The sequence below is a fragment of the Pongo pygmaeus genome, chromosome 11 (assembly GCF_028885625.2).
Source record: "Pongo pygmaeus isolate AG05252 chromosome 11, NHGRI_mPonPyg2-v2.0_pri, whole genome shotgun sequence".
Classification (NCBI taxonomy): domain Eukaryota; kingdom Metazoa; phylum Chordata; class Mammalia; order Primates; family Hominidae; genus Pongo; species Pongo pygmaeus.
This window is the reverse complement of record NC_072384.2, coordinates 119841922-119861443: the sequence shown is the minus strand read 5'-3', so window position 1 is coordinate 119861443 and position 19522 is coordinate 119841922. Positions and strand designations below refer to the sequence as shown.

At 49.3% G+C, this 19522-nt stretch overlaps 1 protein-coding gene and 1 long non-coding RNA gene across 6 annotated transcripts in view; one reads left to right on the top strand and one right to left on the bottom strand.

Annotated features, from left to right (window-relative positions):
- The window catches only part of LOC129031843 (uncharacterized), a 15088-nt gene extending 9633 nt beyond the window's left edge, over positions 1-5455 (bottom strand). The window contains exons 1-2 of the long non-coding RNA XR_008501135.1: positions 5229-5455; positions 4977-5138 (exon numbers count right to left, since the gene is read on the bottom strand). This is a non-coding gene — a long non-coding RNA (uncharacterized LOC129031843). The remainder of the gene's footprint in view (positions 1-4976; positions 5139-5228) is intronic.
- DNPEP (aspartyl aminopeptidase) overlaps positions 1-19522 on the top strand; it is a 25573-nt gene extending 6051 nt beyond the window's left edge. The window contains exons 1-15 of one of the 5 annotated variants that reach the window (XM_054478649.2): positions 5987-6154; positions 6748-6841; positions 6931-7019; positions 7134-7247; positions 7504-7629; positions 7817-7947; positions 8207-8282; positions 8379-8486; positions 9467-9544; positions 10713-10796; positions 11794-11954; positions 12361-12400; positions 12510-12611; positions 18691-18858; positions 19374-19522. In XM_054478649.2, the coding sequence (XP_054334624.1) occupies positions 6119-6154; positions 6748-6841; positions 6931-7019; positions 7134-7247; positions 7504-7629; positions 7817-7947; positions 8207-8282; positions 8379-8486; positions 9467-9544; positions 10713-10796; positions 11794-11954; positions 12361-12400; positions 12510-12611; positions 18691-18858; positions 19374-19424 (1458 nt within the window). In that variant the 5' untranslated portion in view covers positions 5987-6118 and the 3' untranslated portion in view covers positions 19425-19522. The other 4 variants (XM_054478650.2, XM_063647966.1, XM_063647965.1 and 1 more) reach the window with 4 other exon arrangements.

Genomic DNA, 19522 nt, shown 5'->3' with positions numbered 1-19522 from the left:
ACCCACCAGAACTGTGGAGATTGATAATGCAGGAGAAAGGGAAGAAGAGTTGACATGGTGCCCTTACGTAAGCAAGAGGGGTGGAATCTTGTGCACGAGTGGAGAGGGTGGCCTTGGATAGGAGCACAGTTGGTTCACCCACAGAAATGAGGACAGCAGAATATGGAGCTCAGATCCTGGTAGGAGCCTAGGCGTGGCAGCTTAAAACTTGCGGAAATTCTCTTTTGAAGGCTTCTATTTTCACAGTAAAATGAAAACCATGGTCCTCGGCTGAGAGTGGGGATGGAGGAGAACACTGGATGAAACTGTCCTCCAGGAGAGCAAAGCAGCAAACGGTCCAGGAGATGCAATAGGACCTCTGGGCAGTACAAAGAACACACTTAGGTTAGTGGTTGAGTTTAAAGCGAGCTTGTTTGGCTGGGTGCGGTGGCTCACACCTGTAATCCCAGCATGTTGGCAGGCCAAGGCAGATGGATCTCTTGAGGTTAGGAGTTCGAGACCATCCTGGCCAACATGGTGAAACCCTCTCTCTACTAAAAATACAGAAATTAGCTTGGCATGGTGGCTCATGCTTGTAATCACAGCTACTTGAGAGGCTGAGGCAGGAAAATCGCTTGAGCCCGGGAGGCAGAGGTTGCGGTGAGCTGAGATCGTGCCACTGCACTCCAGCCTGGGCAACAGAGCGAGATTCTGTCTCAAAAAAACTAAAAAAAAAAAGCAAGCTTGTCCAACCCACTGCCTATGGACCACATGCGGCCCAGGACAGCTTTGAATGCAGCCCAACGCATATTTGTAAACTTTCTTAAAACATTATGAGATTTTTTTGAAATGTTTTTAGCTCATCAGTTATTGTTAGTGTTCGTGTATTTTATTTGCGGCCCAAGACTATTCTAGTTCTTCCAATGTGGCCCAGGGAAGCCAAAAGACCGGACACTCCTGGTTTAAAGTGAGACCGGGCAGCGCAGCTTGGATGTTTCTCCAGCCATACAGGTTGGAGCAGGGGAGGAGCCGGTTGCAGTCATGGTTGGGGTTTTGCCAGGCAAGTCCGAAAATCTAGAGCAGGCACTTGAAGGTGTGTGCAAGGGAGTGAGTACAACAGTGGAATGTATGGCTCATCCTAGGTAGGAGAGACATGAAGACAGCAGTGAGGAATAGGGAAAGGTAGGATCAATAGTTTGTAGTTCTAGGCTGGGCGCAGTGGTTCACACGTGTAATCCCAGCACTTTGGGAGGCCAAGGTGGGTGGATCACCTGAGGTGAGGAGTTCAAGACCAGCCTGGCCAACATGGTGAAACCCTGTCTCTACTAAAAATACAAAAAATTAGCCAGGCATGGTGATGCATGCTTGTAATCCCAGCTACTCAGGAGGCTGAGGCAGGAGAATCGCTGGAACCCAGGAAAAGAAGGTTGCAATAAGCCAAAATAGCGCCACCGCACTCCAGCCTGGGCAACAGAGTGAGACCCCGTCTCAAAAAAATAAAAATTAACTGGGTGTGGTGGCGGGCACCTATAAACCCAGCTACATGGGAGGCTGAGGCAGGAGAATCACTTGAACCCAGGAGGCGGAGATTGCAGTGAGTTGAGATGGTGCCACTGCACTCTAGCTTGGGCAACAGAGCGAGCCTCCATCTCAAAAAAAAAAAAAAAAAGACATATGTATCTTATCAACTCACACTGAAGTGTATGTAACTGACTGCTATGTTCGCGCCAAAGTATTTGCACTTTAATATGTGTTAAACCAAAAAGATGAATGAATAATGGTAGCATTGTAAACATCAGCTAAGATCTGCTGGGGAAGATTTTCTCAGAAGGCCAAGCGCAAGAATGATTCTCAGAAACTTTTTCTTTCTTGATCCCTAGTCATCCCATGACTTTGCACCTGAACTCCAAATTCATTACCATTCCCTTATCCAGAGGTGACTATTATCCTTCCAAAGCTGTTTCTATCCATTTACATATGTATTTATGTAACATCTAGAAATATAAATTTAGCTCACTGTGTGAGTTTTATCTAAATGCCCTCACCTTACATTCTAGAAATTGCTTTTTTTTTTTTCACTCAGCAGTATATTTGGAATTCTTTTCTGTAACAATTCCTAAAGACTGACCTCCTTTTTTTTTTTTTTATCAACTGCTACACAGCACTTTAAAATACTGTGTCTCAAGCATTCAAATCATCTAGGAATCTTGTTAACATGCAGATGCTGATTCTATAACTCTAGGGTAAGCCCTGAGGTTCTGCATTTCTAAAAAGCTCCCAGATGTTATTGATGTTGCTGGTCAACAGATCACACATTTAGTAGCAAAGATGTACAGTATGGGTGGAGTAGTATGCTGGGGCCAACTTGGACAAGCTCATGAGAACTGATTGTCAATTTTCCAGGAATTTGGTGAGCTTGTTGTTAAACAGCAATCATTAAAAAAACTAAATTATATACACTTACAATTAAATAAATTATATTACAGATAATAAAAACCAAAAATCCATCACTTTTCCAAACATTTTACTGCCTTCTTAAATCTATGCTGTTGATGTTATTTCTATCTATTGTGTCTGCATGGTGGAAATCTACATAATGGCATGCTTCCGCACAGCTCTTCCCAACTCCGTTCAGTGACATCATCTCGACAGCTTGAAATCGGCCATGGGGAACATTTATACCACAGAAATTTGGGTATAAAGGTCTTCTGGGGTGAGCAGGTCTATGCAAACATACCCCCAAAGTTCAGGGAAGCTGAAAAGCCGAAGAAAGAGGCTGACATATCCAGTCTCTCAGAAAGAAACATTTCATAGGGACTTAGGAATAGAGGCTATAGTTTCAGAGATGAAATTGTGGATTACCCTGCAAACCCAGGGCTTACATACCATAGGGAAAGAATGCGTTGAACAATTGAAGTTGACCCCTCAGGCAAAGTCATGAATGCTATGTAAATCTGCCTAAGCGCAGGATTTATGGTAATAGTAGGTAAAGCAGAAAATTTAGAGTCATTCCTGGAACAGGTTGTTGAAAAGTCAACATGGCAGATTAGCTTCCCAGATGGAGTTGCTTTAGCCTCCAGAAAATGCTTGCATTACTCCAAGCCTTCTCCAACACTTGATATTACCCATCTTTTCCATTTTTGTTAATCTGCTAAATAAAAAGAAAAGGTATCTCATTTTTATTTTTTATTTATTTTTTTGAGATGGAGTCTCGCACTTGTTGCCTGGGTTGGAGTGCAATGGCACGATCTCGGCTCACTGCAACCTCCGCCTCCCAGGTTCAAGCAATTCTCCTGCCTCAGTCTCCTGAGTAGCTGGGATTACAAGTGCCCGCCACCACGTCCAGCTAATTTTTTGTATTTTTAGCCAGGCTAGTCTCAAACTCCTGACCTCGTGATCCACCCACCTTTGCCTCCCAAAGTGCTGGGATTACAGGCATGAGCCACCACGCCCAACCGGTATCTCATTTTTAACTTGCATTTTCGTATTTAAAGTGAGATTAGGTGTCTCACATGTTCATGACTAGAAATTTAACAATATTTCTTGCTCTTGTAAATAGAGCCTTTTTACTATTTTTTCTTTTTTACCCAAACCAAAAATGGTCAATAAGAACCTTTTTACTTTTATATTTTCTAGGTGATTATTGTACAAGAAAGTCAGTGTTTTTTAAATTAGGCTACCCTTCCTATCAGTTCTAATAATAGCTTGGTCATTTATTTTCTTGGGGATTCTAGATAATCATATAATCTATAAATAATGACCAATTTTACTTTTCCACATATACAATTGTTAATTTTGTTTTGTGGTACTGGCTCTGACTACAGCTCCACATTGTCTAGCAGCAGTAATAGCTCATCAGTGTCTCACTTCTGATTTGAATAGGAACACTTCTGTGTTTTCCTCCCGAAGTGCTGGGATTACAGGCGTGAGCCATCGCTCCCGGCTCACTTTCTAAGTTATGCATTTTGGTGATATTTGAATCTCTTACTCAAGCATGTACTCTTTTCTGTGATCAGAAAGAACATTAAAGGTGGTTCCTTATTCAGGTTGTCTCCTTCCCTTATACATTGTAGCCTTGTTTCGGCCCTTTCACTGTCCTCCTTGAATGTGTCCCCTCCCCAGGAGGTGGAGGACAAGAATGCTCTCTCCATGTCCTGCTCAGCATTAAGCTTTACACATAATGGTATTTATTTATTTATTTATTTATTTATTTAGGGACACAGTCTCACTCTGTCACCCAGGCTGGAGTGCAGTGGCACGATCTCAGCTCACTGCAACCTCCGCCTGCCAGGTCCAAGCGATTCTCTTGTCTCAGCCTCCCAAGTAGCTGCTGGGATTACAGGCACGTGCCACTACACCCGGCTAATTTTTGTATTTTTAGTAGAGACGGGGTTTCACCATGTTGACCAGACTGGTCACGAACTCCTGACCTCAAGTGATCTACCCGCCTCGGCCTCCCAAAGTGCTGGGATTACAGGCGTGAGCCACTGCGCCAGGCCCGTAAAGGTATTTCAACAAACGGTTAGGGAATGCCATGAAATCAAGCCAGCACCTAGTGGGTGAATTCTTGAAAACTCCCCTGCCATATCTACTAGTTTGAAGTGAGGGCTGCAGGACCTTTCCAGCCTCTCCCCATCCCACCCTGTCACTCCCCACCCCAGGTATATAAACGGCAGGTTGCTCCATAAACCTGTGATCTCTGGAATTTTGATTGGACCCCTGGTAGCTGGGCCCTGTTTTGGATCTAGAGGCCACCAAGAGTCCTGATCAGTTCCTGCAGCTAGGAAGATGCATGGGGTTTAAACGTGCTACTCACTACTCCTGACATGGGAATACTGGAACTGCCAATAATGTGGAATTTTTTTTTCTGTTGTTTTAACAAATGGAAAGGTCACAGATATCAGAGTCAAATCCCAGATCCACCCAAACAGCTATGTGATCTTGGGCAAGTCAACTTCTGTGTCCCTTGTGGACCTTCCGTGTAACATAACACTTACCAAAGCGCATAGAAAAAGGTCCAGAAAAGACCTGAGAGAAGCCTGTAGGGTTGTTCCAGGCCTCTGCAATCAAACTGATGGAGTTCAAACCCCACCTGTGCCGTTTATTATCTCGACGGATCACTCGTCTCCGTATCTCAGCTTTCTTTGTTCATGCATAAACTGGGGACAGTAAGAGTACCTAGCTGATGGGGCAGTTGTGAAGATTAAACGAGGTAACAGGCCAACCTTTATCATAAAGCTAAAGCTCACCGTGAGCGCCCCATGGACATTAGCCTTATTGCTTTTATTGTCACAAAGGTGGCTGTGGCGAGAGACAGCACTTTGTACCGTACCCGTCGGACCCGGTGAGCTGGAGGGGCGAGCTTTTTATTGGCCTCGAGGCCCGGGGCACGGGGAGGCGGGCCGTCCGCGGCTGTCCTAGCACCTCCGCGGCAGCAGAGGGCCCTGGCGGCGGCTGCGGGTCGCGCGGCGGGGGTGACGGGGTGCGGGGCGGGGCCTAACGAGCAGCACCCGCAGGGGCGGAGACGAGGGCGGGCCGGAGGCGGGGGCGCAGCCTGGCGAGGAGCCGGGCGGGGTGGGCGGCACGGCCTGACAAGGGGCGGGGAGCGCAAGGAGGCATAACGAAGGGTGGGACGGAGCAAGGGCGGGGGCAGGGCGAGTGGTGGGGTACAGCGAGGGCCGGAGCGGATGGGGGAAACCTGGTGAGGGGCGGGACAAAGCGGGGAGGGCGTTGCAGCCTGGCGAGAGGCGGGGCGGACGAGGAAGCTTGACGAGGGGCGGGGCGGGCGGTGCAGCCCGGCGAGAGGCAGGGCGGGCGGTGCTGCCTGGCGAGGGGCGGAGCGGGCGGGGCGGCCTAGGGGCGGGGAAAGGGCGGGGGCAAGGCGGGTGGTGGGGCCCAGCGAGGGGCGGAGCGGACAGGGTAAGCCGCCGAGGGGCGGGGCTGAGCGAGGTGGGCGGGGCGGTCTGCCGAGGGGCGGGAAGAGGTGGGCGGGGCAGCCCGGCAAGGGGCGGGGCGGCCGGGGAAGCCTGATGAAGGCCTACGAATGCGGCGCGGCCTGAAGGGGCACGCCGGGGACCTGCAGGGCTAGTGAGGGGCGGGGCAGGCGGCGCGGTGGGGGCGGGCCGAGCCCGGAGGCCAGATGAGCGGACACAGCTCCACGCACGGGGCCATGCAGGTAGGTGGTTCCCGACAGCCCCACTTGAATTTCGATCCCAGACCGGGTCCGGCGCCCTCCCGGGCCCAAGCTTAGCGCGGTGCTGCAGTGAGGCCGCCTGACCCAAAGCGAAACCGAAAGCCCCGCAGAGGGTGACCTGACGACTTTCCCGGGACTGGAAGGGGGAGTCCTGCGAGAGACTGGGTGGGTGGAGAGGAGTCAGGGTGCTCCTTGGGGTACAGGGCTTTGGCTCCGGGCTGGGTACGCGCACGTGATGCAGGCCGCCTCAGAGTATGGGGCCCGCTTGGGATCCTGGAGTTTGGGAGCAGAACAGGATTTCCTAGCTGGGCAGGGACAGGGGGGTGGGACTTAGGGAGTCGGGCTAAAGTTCGGATTAAGGGGCGGGCCTGGCTCATGATCCTGGGCCGGCGGGCTGAAGCTTTCAACGGAGAGTTTCAGCCCTGGGTTTGGGTCTCTCGGTGGGGACGGGCGGAAGCAGAGGTCTGTGCCTTAGAGTGGTTACTTCTGGGGGTGGGGATGGGAGAATCCTTGGAACCTGGGTGAAAGGTCAGGGGTCCCAGACCTTGTAAAAGTCTAAGCGCCCCCTCCCCTAGGTGGCCATGAACGGTAAGGCCCGCCAAGAGGCGGTGCAGACTGCGGCTAAGGAACTCCTGAAGTTCGTGAACCAGAGTCCCTCTCCTTTCCACGGTAAGCGGTGGCCAGGGCAAGGGAGGAGGGTGGAGGCTGATGTGCCCCTCACCAGCTTCCATCGCCGTGAGAGGGTGCTTTTCCCACAGCTGTGGCTGAATGCCGCAACCGCCTTCTCCAGGCTGGCTTCAGTGAACTCAAGGAGACTGAGAAATGGAATATTAAGCCTGAGAGCAAGGTACTGGGGGTGGGGTGGGGGTGGAAAGGCAGGTCCCTAGGCTGGGTCTCAAAGCCCTGTGTGCCAGCTGAGTAATGCAACTCACACCCCTGTCTTTCCTCCCCTTCTCCTCAGTACTTCATGACCAGGAACTCCTCCACCATCATAGCTTTTGCTGTAGGGGGCCAGTACGTTCCTGGCAATGGCTTCAGCCTCATCGGGGCCCACACGGACAGCCCCTGCCTCAGGGTGAGGAACTCGGACGGTGTTGGGGTGGGAGGAGATGTCAAAGGGAGTACAGGGCAAAAGAGAACTAGGAGGTACAAACTGGGGCCTCTATCCCCTGGAGTAAGGGAGAAGGTAAACTTGTTGGCCCCTTCCTCCACACCTTGAGTCTTTCATGTGACACTAATATTCGCTGTCTGTTACTTATGAGTAGCCAAAGTCTCATCTCCACATCTCGTCATGAAGCCTTCTCTGACTTCTTCTCCATCTTTACACTCAGGTGAAACGTCGGTCTCGCCGCAGCCAGGTGGGCTTCCAGCAAGTCGGTGTGGAGACCTATGGTGGTGGGATCTGGAGCACCTGGTTTGACCGTGACCTGACTCTGGCTGGACGTGTCATTGTCAAGGTGGGAACCGAGGTTGGGGATGGCGGAGCCTCCTCAGAAGACTGACTGCCACACTCCTCAGGGTACCCGTGGGGAAGAGGGGTGGGGGCAGTCTGGTCAGAGGACCACCCTGCTTAGTCTGAGTGAAGTGAAGACTGACCACTGGGGTGGGAGGCACCCTGGGCTGACCTGGCCTGGCTGGCCGCAGTGCCCTACCTCAGGTCGGCTGGAGCAGCGGCTGGTGCACGTGGAGCGGCCCATTCTTCGCATCCCACACCTGGCCATCCATCTGCAGCGAAATATCAACGAGAACTTTGGGCCCAACACAGAGATGCATCTGTGAGACTGGGGCGGGGCTGCGGTGGCTGGGAGGGATAGAGAATGGTACCAGGTGATTATTACCTAATGGTAGCAACAGTCACATTTTACTCTTGGGACCCAGTTAATTTCTAAGGGTCCTCACAGCCTCGCCATTTGGGGAGTGGGCTGGGAATTGAAGGGCAGAGGCAGTTGCCCATCAGGAGGCACCTGAACTTATGGATGCCGCACTCAGCTGTGCCCTCCTCGCAATCCCCCCACAACCCACGTCTCCCCACAGAGTTCCCATTCTTGCCACAGCCATCCAGGAGGAGCTGGAGAAGGGGACTCCTGAGCCAGGGCCTCTCAATGCCGTGGTAAGAGAGTCCCCTGATCGTGGGGAGGGCGGCAGAGTCCCCTGAGAAGGGAGGAGAGGAGGAATGGACTCTTCCCAGCGTCTTTCTGCTCTGCAGGATGAGCGGCACCATTCGGTCCTCATGTCCCTGCTCTGTGCCCATCTGGGGCTGAGCCCCAAGGACATAGTGGAGATGGAGCTCTGCCTTGCAGACACCCAGCCTGCGGTGAGGACTGGCTGTAGGAACCTGTGGGTGGAGGGCCTCCAGGATCCTGGCTACCCCTAGCCTGTCCTGCTGAAGCACCCATCACTTCCACCAAGCCCTCAGTAACTCTCATCCCCGTTCTTCCCAGTAGACACATCCCCCACTGCTTCTAGGGTGGTGGTTCTCAAAAAGACAAGTTCCCTACCCGAGACCTGCCCACTAGGACTATCTAGGAATTGGCCCTTTTTACAGATTCCCCAGGAGTTTCTTCTACAGGTGGGCCCTGTCTGCTTTGACCCACACTGACACTGAACTGCTTAGGGAAAGAGGCCTGGATGTGGCCATCTGTTCTCTGTCTCCCGGTTGCTGATGGTCAGAGATTGCTAAATCTTTGGATGCTGTGTCCTGCTTGAACACCTACTAAGTTTCTGTTTTTTGGCTGGTTTTCTCTGTTTACTTCTTTGGCCTTTTTGATGACAATTCAGCCCTTCCTTTTCTTGACCCACAGGAAGAGGTCAAGAGCTATTGGCCTCCACCCTTTTGTTCCTCAGCACCAGCCCAGCCCCCTTCTCCAATCTCTGCTTGGTCCTGCCTAGCAAGGAATCCCAGCACTTTGGGAGGCTGAGGCGGGGGGAATCACATGAGGTGAGGAGTTCGAGACTAGCCTGACCACCATGGTGAAACCCTGTCTCTAATAAAAATACAAAAATTAGCTGGGCCTGATGGTGCACGCCTGTAATCCCAGCTACTCAGGAGACTGAGGCACGAGAATCCTTTGAACCCGAGAGGCGGAAGTTGCAGTGAGCCAAGATCGAGCCATTGCACTTCAGACTGGGCAACAAGAGTGAACCTTCATCTCAAAAAAAAGAAAAAACAAAATAGTGCCCTAAGCCAAGGGTCAGGGAGAGGTTGCACAAGAAACCAAGGAGGCCCTTGGGAGCAAAAGAAAGGTGAGTGGGGGTGGAGGGTTGAAGGTCAGGCTGACTGTCTTATCTCTCTAGGTCTTGGGTGGTGCCTATGATGAGTTCATCTTTGCTCCTCGGCTGGACAATCTGCACAGCTGCTTCTGTGCCCTGCAGGTGAGGAGCCGGGTCACCCCAGGCAGCACATAACCACCAGCAGAGGTGGTATGTTTGGGGTCAGGGGAGCTGCCTAAAGCCCCACCAGGTTGTGAGAGAGGGCCATTGTCTACCCGCTCAGTCTGCTGGTGCTGGATGGACCAGGAGGGGGCCCTAAATGCTGCAGCCTCAGCATCGCCACCTTTGGTCTCTGCCCTTGCACTGTCGGGGTTGAGGCAAGAAGAAGGCTGAGAAGTTGTTTAGGGCACCATGGTCTCTTGTCCTAGCCTTGCTCCTGCTGCTTTTCCTGAAGTTAACAACCTCTGCCTCCGGGAAAGTCTTTATCATCCACAAGGCAGTGTCATCCACCTCCTTCTGCTTCCTACTCCACTCTCTAGGCTTAAGCCCCCAGCCTTCTCCCTGTTTCTTGGGATCTCAGTCAGGTAGCCTCTCTTCCTAGTCACCTTGATATTCCCCACCTTCTCTCCACCCTAGTCAGTTCCCTTTCTTTTTCTTCTCTTGCCCTTGATCTCCCTCTGCCTTTTTCTGCCTTTCCTTCCCTGTAATCCTGTGGCTGGAGATAGGCTTCAGGCTGTAATTGAGACCAGAGCTGGACCTGGGACCTGCATCTGCTTCTGCAGGCAACCAGCCAGTCATGTCATCTTGATGGAGTCTGTCACCTCTTTGAACCTTAGTCTTTTCCCTGAGGCCAGTCAGTTTATGTGATGTGTGTAGTCTTTTGGCTTTCCAGGACTGTCAGCTCTTCCTCTCTGTCCTCCACATCTTCCTACTGCCTTTTGCATGGGAAGGTAGAGAAGAACACCCAAAGGATGGTGTCTCCTGTCCCAGTTGAAAAGGTTTCTACCTAGCTATTGATTTGGCCAAAAAAAAAAAAGAAAAAAAGAAAAAAAGAAAAGGTCCCCACCACACCTTAAAGGTTTCTACCTATGTAGCTATTTATTTGGCAAAAAAAAAAAAAAAAAACAACCAAGAAAAAAAAGGTCCCCACCACACCCTCTGCCAGGCAGTGCCCTAATTGATAAAAGTCATGGCCATGGAAGGCAGACAGGGGAATGTGCACACCCAAGGTGCTGGTGGATGGGGGAGCGTGCACACCCAAGGTGCTGGTGGGCTGAGTTCCAGCAGAAGCAGGTTGGAGATGATGCTCTCATTTCCTTCCCTGAACCAGGCCTTGATAGATTCCTGCGCAGGCCCTGGCTCCCTGGCCACGGAGCCTCACGTGCGCATGATCACACTCTATGACAACGAAGAGGTACGTGGAGGGTTCTGGGGAGGGTCACCTCTGCGGAGTCTTCCACAGCCAACTTGTTGTGCCAGGCATCCACCGTGAGCCAGGGCTCTTCTGGGGGCCCCAAAGACAGGGGAGATGCTGCCTGTGCCTCCTTAGCACTTGGTGTCTCCTCTGACTCAACATAGATCTGCTTATTCGAGGGTGACCATGTCTCCTGTATCTCTCTTTGTGCCACATGGTGAGCTTCTTCCTTTAGGACAGGGACTCTACCCAGTCCATCCTCGTAGCCGCAGGGCTCAGCACAGAGTAGGTCCTCATGATGCCTGCGTGTGTGAGGCTGCAGTCTCAGCTGCATAACAGAGCTTGAACAGATAGTGCTCTCTCATGTAACAACCCAGGTCAGAGTTAGCAGTTTAGGAAGGGTCCCTGCTGTCCTGACCACATGACTTCCATTTCAGGATTCAGGGTGGCTGCTCCAGCTCTGGCCATCATGTCTACACTGAGTTCGTAGGAAGGGAAGAGAGGGCAAAGGGGCAGTAGACACCCCCTGGCTTTAAGGGCATGATCCAGAAGTGACATTCATCACTGCTTACATTCCACAGAACTTAGCTGCAGGGGAGCCTGGAAATGTCATCTCTAGCTGGGTAGTTAAGTGCTTAGCTACAACTTGGGTGTTCTGTTATAAGAGATATCATGGACAGTTAGCAGTCTCTGTCATACACATAAAAGAAAATTGACCAGTGTGGTGGGGCACCTGTGTTGAGCCCCAGATGTGAGGGTCACGAGAGGCGGAAGGGGAGCAGTGCAGGAAAGCCACCAGTACTGTTAAGACTGCGAGTTAGTTTGGTCTCAGCCCACTGTCTGGTGTTCAGTGATGACCCCAGGTTAGGGGTGTTGCTAAGAACACCCAGTGACTCAGTGGGGTTTTGGGCCAGTTGGGCAGTGGGCCCCTCTCACTGGCTTCCAAGATCAGGCCCCTAAGCCCAGATTCCCAGAGTCAGGACTCTACTGTCGCCAGGTGGGGTCTGAGAGTGCACAGGGAGCACAGTCACTGCTGACAGAGCTGGTGCTGCGGCGGATCTCAGCCTCGTGCCAGCACCCGACGGCCTTCGAGGAAGCCATACCCAAGTCCTTCATGATCAGCGCAGACATGGCCCATGCTGTGCATCCCAACTACCTGTGAGTCTCTAGTGCCAGTCACACAGTCTTCACATAGCTGGAGACCCATAGCTGGAGACCGAGCATAACCTGCCTTGGCCCCAGCCTCTTCCTTTCTCCCTTCTTCATTCTGCCGGGAGGTTCAGGGGCACTTCCTTTTCACTACTGTGAGACCAACTTGGTCAAAGTCATGCAATGCCTAACCCAGGTGTGTGGAATAGCCTTTGTCTACAAACTTGTTTCCATCTATTGCTAGAGGCTGCCCGGAACCCTGTGTGTGGAATGACTCTGAAGTCCCACTGGGCTAGGTGGGAAAGAGTGGTGATCTATTAGTGATGTCTGCCATGTCTATTAGTGATCTATTAGTGGTGAGTGTCAACAGGCCTGCTTCTGTTTGCTATGTCTGGCCCTTATCTGTCTCTTACAGGGACAAGCATGAGGAGAACCACCGGCCCTTATTCCACAAGGTGAGACGTGCCATTTCTCCCTAGGACTTGGAGGTCTGGCTGTTCTGGGCCCCGACTCATTCCCTTTGAGCCTGTCATTACCTCTCCCTCACCTTGACACTCTCCCCAGGGCCCCGTGATCAAGGTGAACAGCAAGCAACGCTATGCTTCAAACGCAGTGTCAGAGGCCCTGATCCGAGAGGTGGCCAACAAAGTCAAGGTCCCCCTGCAGGTGAGGGTGGGCCCTGCCTGGGAAGGTGTCTAGTCTCCTAACCTTTCTGAGTCTCAGTTTCCACATCTGTAGAATAGGGGTGATAGTGATGCCTACTTTGCTGGATTTCTATGAAGACTGAAGGTACAGTGTGCTCCTGGCACATGGTAGGCCTGTCTTTCCCTGCAGCACCCCCACTTCCCCTGTGTCTCCTACACACGCTGGGGGCTTCCACAGGGAAAAAGTTCAGGGCTGGGGAGTATGGAACCCCAACTACTCATTTTCTCTCTTGCCTGAGAAATCAGCCATCTAGTCCTTTCTCCTCAGTGTGTGTGTGTGTGTACATATATATGTTGTATACATATATGTATATAACACATGACAGTATTGTGTATACACATATATACACACATATACTGTCATGAATTGCTTAACAACAGGGATACATTCTGGGAAATGGCATCATTAGGCAATTTTGTCGTTGTGTGAGCATCATGGAGTATACGTACACAAACCTAAACGGACAGCCTGCTGCACACCTAGGTTGTGTGGTGTAGCCCATTGCTCCTAGGCTACAAACCTGTACGGCTTCTTACTGTGCTGAAAACTGTAGGTAATTGTAACAAAATGGTCAGTGTATCTAAACATAGAAAAGGTATAGAAAGCCAGGCGTGTTGGATCACACCTGTAATCCCAGCACTTTGGGAGGCCAAGACAGGCAGATCACTTGAGGTCAGGAGTTCAAAACCAGCCTGGCCAACGTGGTGAAACCCCATCCTACCAAAAAATACAAAAATTAGCCAGGCGTGGTGGTGCATGCCTGTAGTCCCAGCTACTTGGGAGGCCTTCCCTACTTGGGAAGGATCTCTTGAGCCCAGGAGGTGGAGGTTGCAGTAAGCCGAGATCGTGCCATTGCACTCCAGCCTGGGCGACAGAGTGAGACCCTGTCTCCAAAAAAAAAAAAATCAAAAAAAAAAAAAAGAAAAGAAAGAAAAAGTACAGGAAGCATATGGTATAAAAGATTTAAAATGGTCCACCTGTATAGGGCACTTAGGAATGGAGCTTACGGCACTTGAAGTTGCCCTGGGTGAGTGGTGAGTTAACGTGAAGGCCTAGGACATTACTGTATACGATTGCAGACTTTATCAATGCTGGACACTTAGGCTACACTACATTTATTTTGAAAATTGTATTTCTTCAACAATAAATTAGTTTACTATAACTTTTTTACTTTATTTATTTATTTATTTTTGAGTTGGAGTCTCACTCTGTCACCCAGGCTAGAGTGCAGTGGCGCAATCTCGGCTCACTGCAACCTCTGCCTCCCGGGTTCAAGCGATTCTGCCTCAGCCTCCTGAGTAGCTGGGATTACAGGCACGCACCACCATGCCTGGCTAATTTTTGTATTTTTAGTAGAGACAGGGTTTCACCATGTTGGTCAGGCTGGTCTCAAACTCCTGACCTTGTGATCCGCCCGCCTCGGCCTCCCAAAGTGTTGGGATTACAGGCGTGAGCCACTGCGCCCGGCCAACTTTTTTACTTTATAAACTTCCATTTTTAAAATTTTTGACTCCTTTGTAATAACACTTGGCTTAAAACACAAACACATAGTACAGCTATTCAAAAGTATTTTCTTTCTTGTATCCTTATTCCATAAGCTTTTTTCTATTTTTAAAATTTTTCGCTATTTTTAAAATTTTTAAACTTTTTGGTTAAAAACCAAGACACAAACATACACATTAGCCTAGGCCTGTACAGGGTCAGGATTATCAATGTCCCTGTCTTCCACCTCCACATCTTGTCTCACTGGAAGGTCTTCAGGGAGAGTGACGTGCAGGGAGCTGCTATCTACTATGATAACAACGCGCTCCTAAAGGACCTGCCTGAGGCTGTTTTACAGTTAACTTTTTTTTTTTTTAATAAGTAGGAGTACATTCTAAAATAACAGTAGGCTGGGCGTCGTGGCTCACGCCTGTAATCCCAGCACTTTGGGAGGCTGAGGCAGGTGGATCACTTGAGGTCAGGAGTTCAAAACCAGCTGGCTAACATGGTGAAACCCCGTCTCTACTGAAAATACAAAAATTATCTGGGCGTGGTGGTGGGCACCTGTAATCCCAGCTTCTCAGGAGGCTGAGACAGGAGAATCGCTTGAACCCAGGAGGCAGAGGTTGCTGTGAGCCAAGATGGCGCCATTGCACTCCAGCCTGAGCGACAAGAGTGAAACTCCATCTCAAAATAAATAAATAACAATAAAAAGCATGATATAGTAAACACATAAAACATAACATAGTCATTTATTATTCTTAGGTATTGCATACTGTACATAATTGCACGTGTTATGCTTTTATACGACTGGCAGTAGATTTATTTACACCGGCATCGCCACAAACAAGTGAGTCATGCATTGTGCCACAACATCACAACAGCTGTGATGTCACTCAGCTCCATTATAATCTTACGGGACCGCTGTCATATGTAGTCTATCCTTGACTGAAATGTCACTATGTAGTGCATGACTGTCTATTTCTATATTTATCTATCTACCTGTCTGTATCAGGGACTCGGGCATGGGTGGTCCAGTGACAATCATAGCAGGCGTAGAACCACGGCATCCTGACTCCCAGCCCAGGGCTCTTTCTGCTGCACAGTGTTCACTCTTCCTTTCGGAAAGCTGAATTGTTCTGCCCCCAGGAAGCCTTCTCTGAGGACGTGATATTTGAGCTGAGACCTAACCACTGAGAAACAGGCAGCTATGGGAGGGTCCCAGCCAGAGGGCACAAGTAGAAAGGCCCCAGGGGGGCCAGGAATGAGCTCATCTTTTAGGAGGAGAGAAAGGCAGGATGGTAGAGCCCGGATGAGAGCAGGAGGGGGTCAGGGGAGAGGCCCAGCTCAGTGACGATACAGGAATACCCAGGCCATGGAGGGGCATTTCAATTTTATTCTAAGGCAGTGAGAAGACATTGGGAGATTTTTCTTTAATAATTTACAGCAGAAGTAGGACACATGTATTTTAGAAAATTAGAAAATACACATAGAGATGAGAAAATAAAACACTAATATGCAGAAATTTGGTATAGTCTTCCAGATTTTTTTCTATGAATAAACTTCATATACACTTTTTTAAAATATTATATTGGATATATTTTTGTGGCCTCTTTTCACTCAGTCATCTTCACCTTTCTATTTGAGTTTTTTTTTTTTTTTTAATGTTTTTTTAAATTAGAAACAGGGTCTTGCTTTGTCTCCCAGGCTGGAGTGCAGTGGCATGATCATAGCTCACTGCACCCTCAAACTCCTGAGCTCAGGAGATCTTCCTGCCTCAACCTCCCAAGTAACTGGGACTACAGATGCATGCCACCATGCTGGCTAATTTTCTATTTTTAGTAAAAATGGGGTTCTTGCTATGTTGCCCAGGCTGGTCTTGAACTCCTGGCTTCAAGCAATCCTCCCACCTTGGCCTCCCAAAGTGCTGGGATTATAGGCGTGATCCACCATTCCCAACCCCATTTCAGGAAATTGTTGTTTCAGTAAACTTGTACCTCATCTAATGCACAGATCACTTTCCATTTTCCCCAGTTATCCTCAAAATATTTTTTTACAGGTATTTGGCCCACCGTAGTATCCAACTCAGGACAATGCGTTATATTTGGCTGATATGTTGCTTAAATGTCTTCCAATGTAGCACAGTTCCCCCCACCCCTTTTTAAATAGCATTGGCTTATTCAAGAAACTTCTGGATATGTCTCCTTGCTGCCCCATGGTGTCATTTAGTTTGTCTGTAAGCACCATATTTCCTATCAACTGGAATTCCTAAAAACTTCATGGATTCAAGTTCAACTTTTTTTTTTTTGACAGAGTGAGGGTTTCACGCTGTCACCCAGGCTGGAGTCTAATGGTGTAATCTCGGCTCATTGCAACCTCCGCCTCCCTGGTTCAAGTGATCCTTCTGTCTCAGCCTCCAAAGTAGCTGGGATTACAAGTGTGCACCATGATGCCCAGCTAATTTTTGTATTTTTAGTAGAGACAGGGTTTCACCATATTGGCCAGACTGGTCTTGAACTCCTGACCTCAAGTGGTCTGCCCACCTCAGCCTCCCAAAGTGCTGGGATTACAGGTGTGAGCCACCGTGCCCAGCCTCAAGTTAAACATTTTGGGCTAGAAGACATGGCTGGTGTATTCATATGGCATCACACACATGATATCTGGGTGGGCCACCCTTAGCCTTGCAAAGATTGACCGCTGGACCAGGAATGGCCTCTTACCTTTCATTATATGGTGGTTTTTCCCCTATTGACCTGACAGTGACCCATACAAGTGATGAGTTCCCTATTAACCAGATACCTAATGGTTTTAACACTTACAGTAATCCTTGTCTAAATCAGTAATTTCATTAGAATTTACCAAAAAATGCCCACTTCCCCTGAATTCTTTCAGTCTTCCATTCTTCTGTGAAGTGGAACTTCTTCCCTCCAATCAATGAGGGTTCTTTGGTTATCGTGGAATATCATTCCTATTGATTGGAAAGCAGGATAAATGCTAATTCTTTCTCTTATCCACTTTTCAAGGTGAAATGTCATCTCAAATAGTGACAAAGAACGATTTTTCCTTTTCCTTTTTTCTTTTTTTTTTTTTTAAGACAGGGTCTCGCTCTGTTGCCCAGGCTGGAGTGCAGTGTTGCGATCTCAGCTCACTGCAACCTCCTCCCCCCAGGTTCAAGAGAGACTCATGCCTCAGCCACCTGAGTAGCTGGGATTACAGGCGTGCACCACCATGCCCGGCTGTTTCTTGTATTTTTAATAGATACAGGGTTTCACCACGTTGGCTAGGCTGGTCTCGAACTCCTGGAATCATGTGATCTGCACACCTTGGCCTCCCAAAATGCTGGGATTACCCGCGTGAGCCAGCACACCTGGCCTGCTTTTCCCTTTCTGACTATCATAGAATCATGGAATTTCATTTATTCAGTGTCCTCTATAATTATTATATTTGATTTGTGAATTGTCATGGCTTTGACCAGTGGGAGCCCCTTCAGCATAACTCCTGTGCCCTTTGACTCTTGGAAGTCTCCTTGCTTTTTGGCACAACAAAAATTGCAGGCATGTCTTGTTCATTTCGCCCCCCAGACTTGGTAGTTTTTGGTGAGCAGTGGTATTAGAGACCATGGTCTGGCACTGCAAGTGTTCATTGTTCTTGGGGGAGGGGACAGTGCTTTGGGTCCATTTCCATGGACATAGCAAGAAAAAAGTATATATTTTAAAAATCATGAAACCAGGTGCGGTAGCTCAGGCCTGTAATCCCAGCACTTTGAGAGGTAGCAGATCACTTGAGGTCAGGAGTTCGAGAACAGCCTGGCCAATATGGCAAAATCCCGTCTCTACTGAAAATACAATAATTAGCTGGACGTGGTGGTGCGTGCCTGTAATCCCAGCTACTTGGGAGGCTGAGACAGGAGAATCGCTTGAACCCAGGAGGCAGAGGTTGCAGCAAGCTGAGATCGCGCCACTGCACTCCAGCCTGGGCATCGCAGGGAGACTCCATCTCAAAATAAATAAATAAAATAAAATAAAATTTTTTAAATAAAAATCATGAGTTAATACTGTAATTCTTATTCACAAAATTATTCTTATTTAGTTAAATAGTTACTACCTATTTGATTTTGTAATTGTTTTCTCTTACACTGAAAACGTTGATATCTAGCATCATGTTTTCATTTTCTTATTTATTATTTTACCATAATATAAAGAAAATCATTTCAAAATGTCAGTAGCAATATTTTTAAAGACACTAATGCCACTGAGTGATTTTTTTCTGTGAGTGTGGATATTAAGCAAGAAGGTGACAAGAATGGATACTTTTAAAAATCCCCCTTTCTGCTGTGTGGAGAATGGATTGGAACTAGGGTGGTGGCAATGCAGATAGAATGGGACCAATTGAGAATATATTGTCCTTTGGGGTCTGCCATTTAGCATTTGCTTTGATTTTATGCTCTGAATGGACCATCTCCCAGGCCCCTTCCCGCCCTGCAGTTCTAAGATGGCATCCTCCTTGGCTTTGATATGCACACACTGCATGTTGCTCATGGGTCTCCTGCTCTCCCTAGGATCTCATGGTCCGGAATGACACCCCCTGTGGAACCACCATTGGACCTATCTTGGCTTCTCGGCTGGGGCTGCGGGTGCTGGATTTAGGCAGCCCCCAACTGGCCATGCACTCTATCCGGGAGATGGCCTGCACCACAGGAGTCCTCCAGACCCTCACCCTCTTCAAGGTAACACCCACCCCAGACCCTCTCCATGGCAGCTGGGCTCCTTCCCCTCTAGTGCCTGGATTGGTTGCTGGGACAACATCGCCGTCACAAAGTGACTGGCCTGAGTAAACAGGGCCCCAGTTGTCATGCTGGGGCCATGTAGGAAAACAAGGGTCCTGGCCAACCACGGTGGCTCAGGTGAAATGCCAACACTTTGGGAGGTGGGAGGATTGCTTGAGGCCAGGAGTTTGAGACCAGCCTGAGCAACATGGCAAGTCCATGTCTCTACAAAAGAGAAAAAAGAGATAAAACAAGGGTCCTTATTCTTCTCAAGGCTCAGGGGCCCTGACCCAAAGAAATGGAAAATGAGGGGATGAGAAGAGGGGATCAGGGCTGAGAAGACTGGGGTGGCTGTCAAGAACAGATGAAACCTCGGTGCTTCTCTTGCTGGAACATATGTTGGTGGGAGGTGGGTGGCAGGACATCTCCATCTGGTCACTCACTAATTCCAAATTCCATGTTGCCTCCCGTTATAGGGCTTCTTCGAGCTGTTCCCTTCTCTAAGCCATAATCTCTTAGTGGATTGAGCCCTCTTGGAAAGACTTCTCTGCCATCCCTTTGCACCTGAGAGGGGAAGTTCTCAGCTGAGCTGAAGCTGGATTATTAAAGTGCATTTTCACTCAGA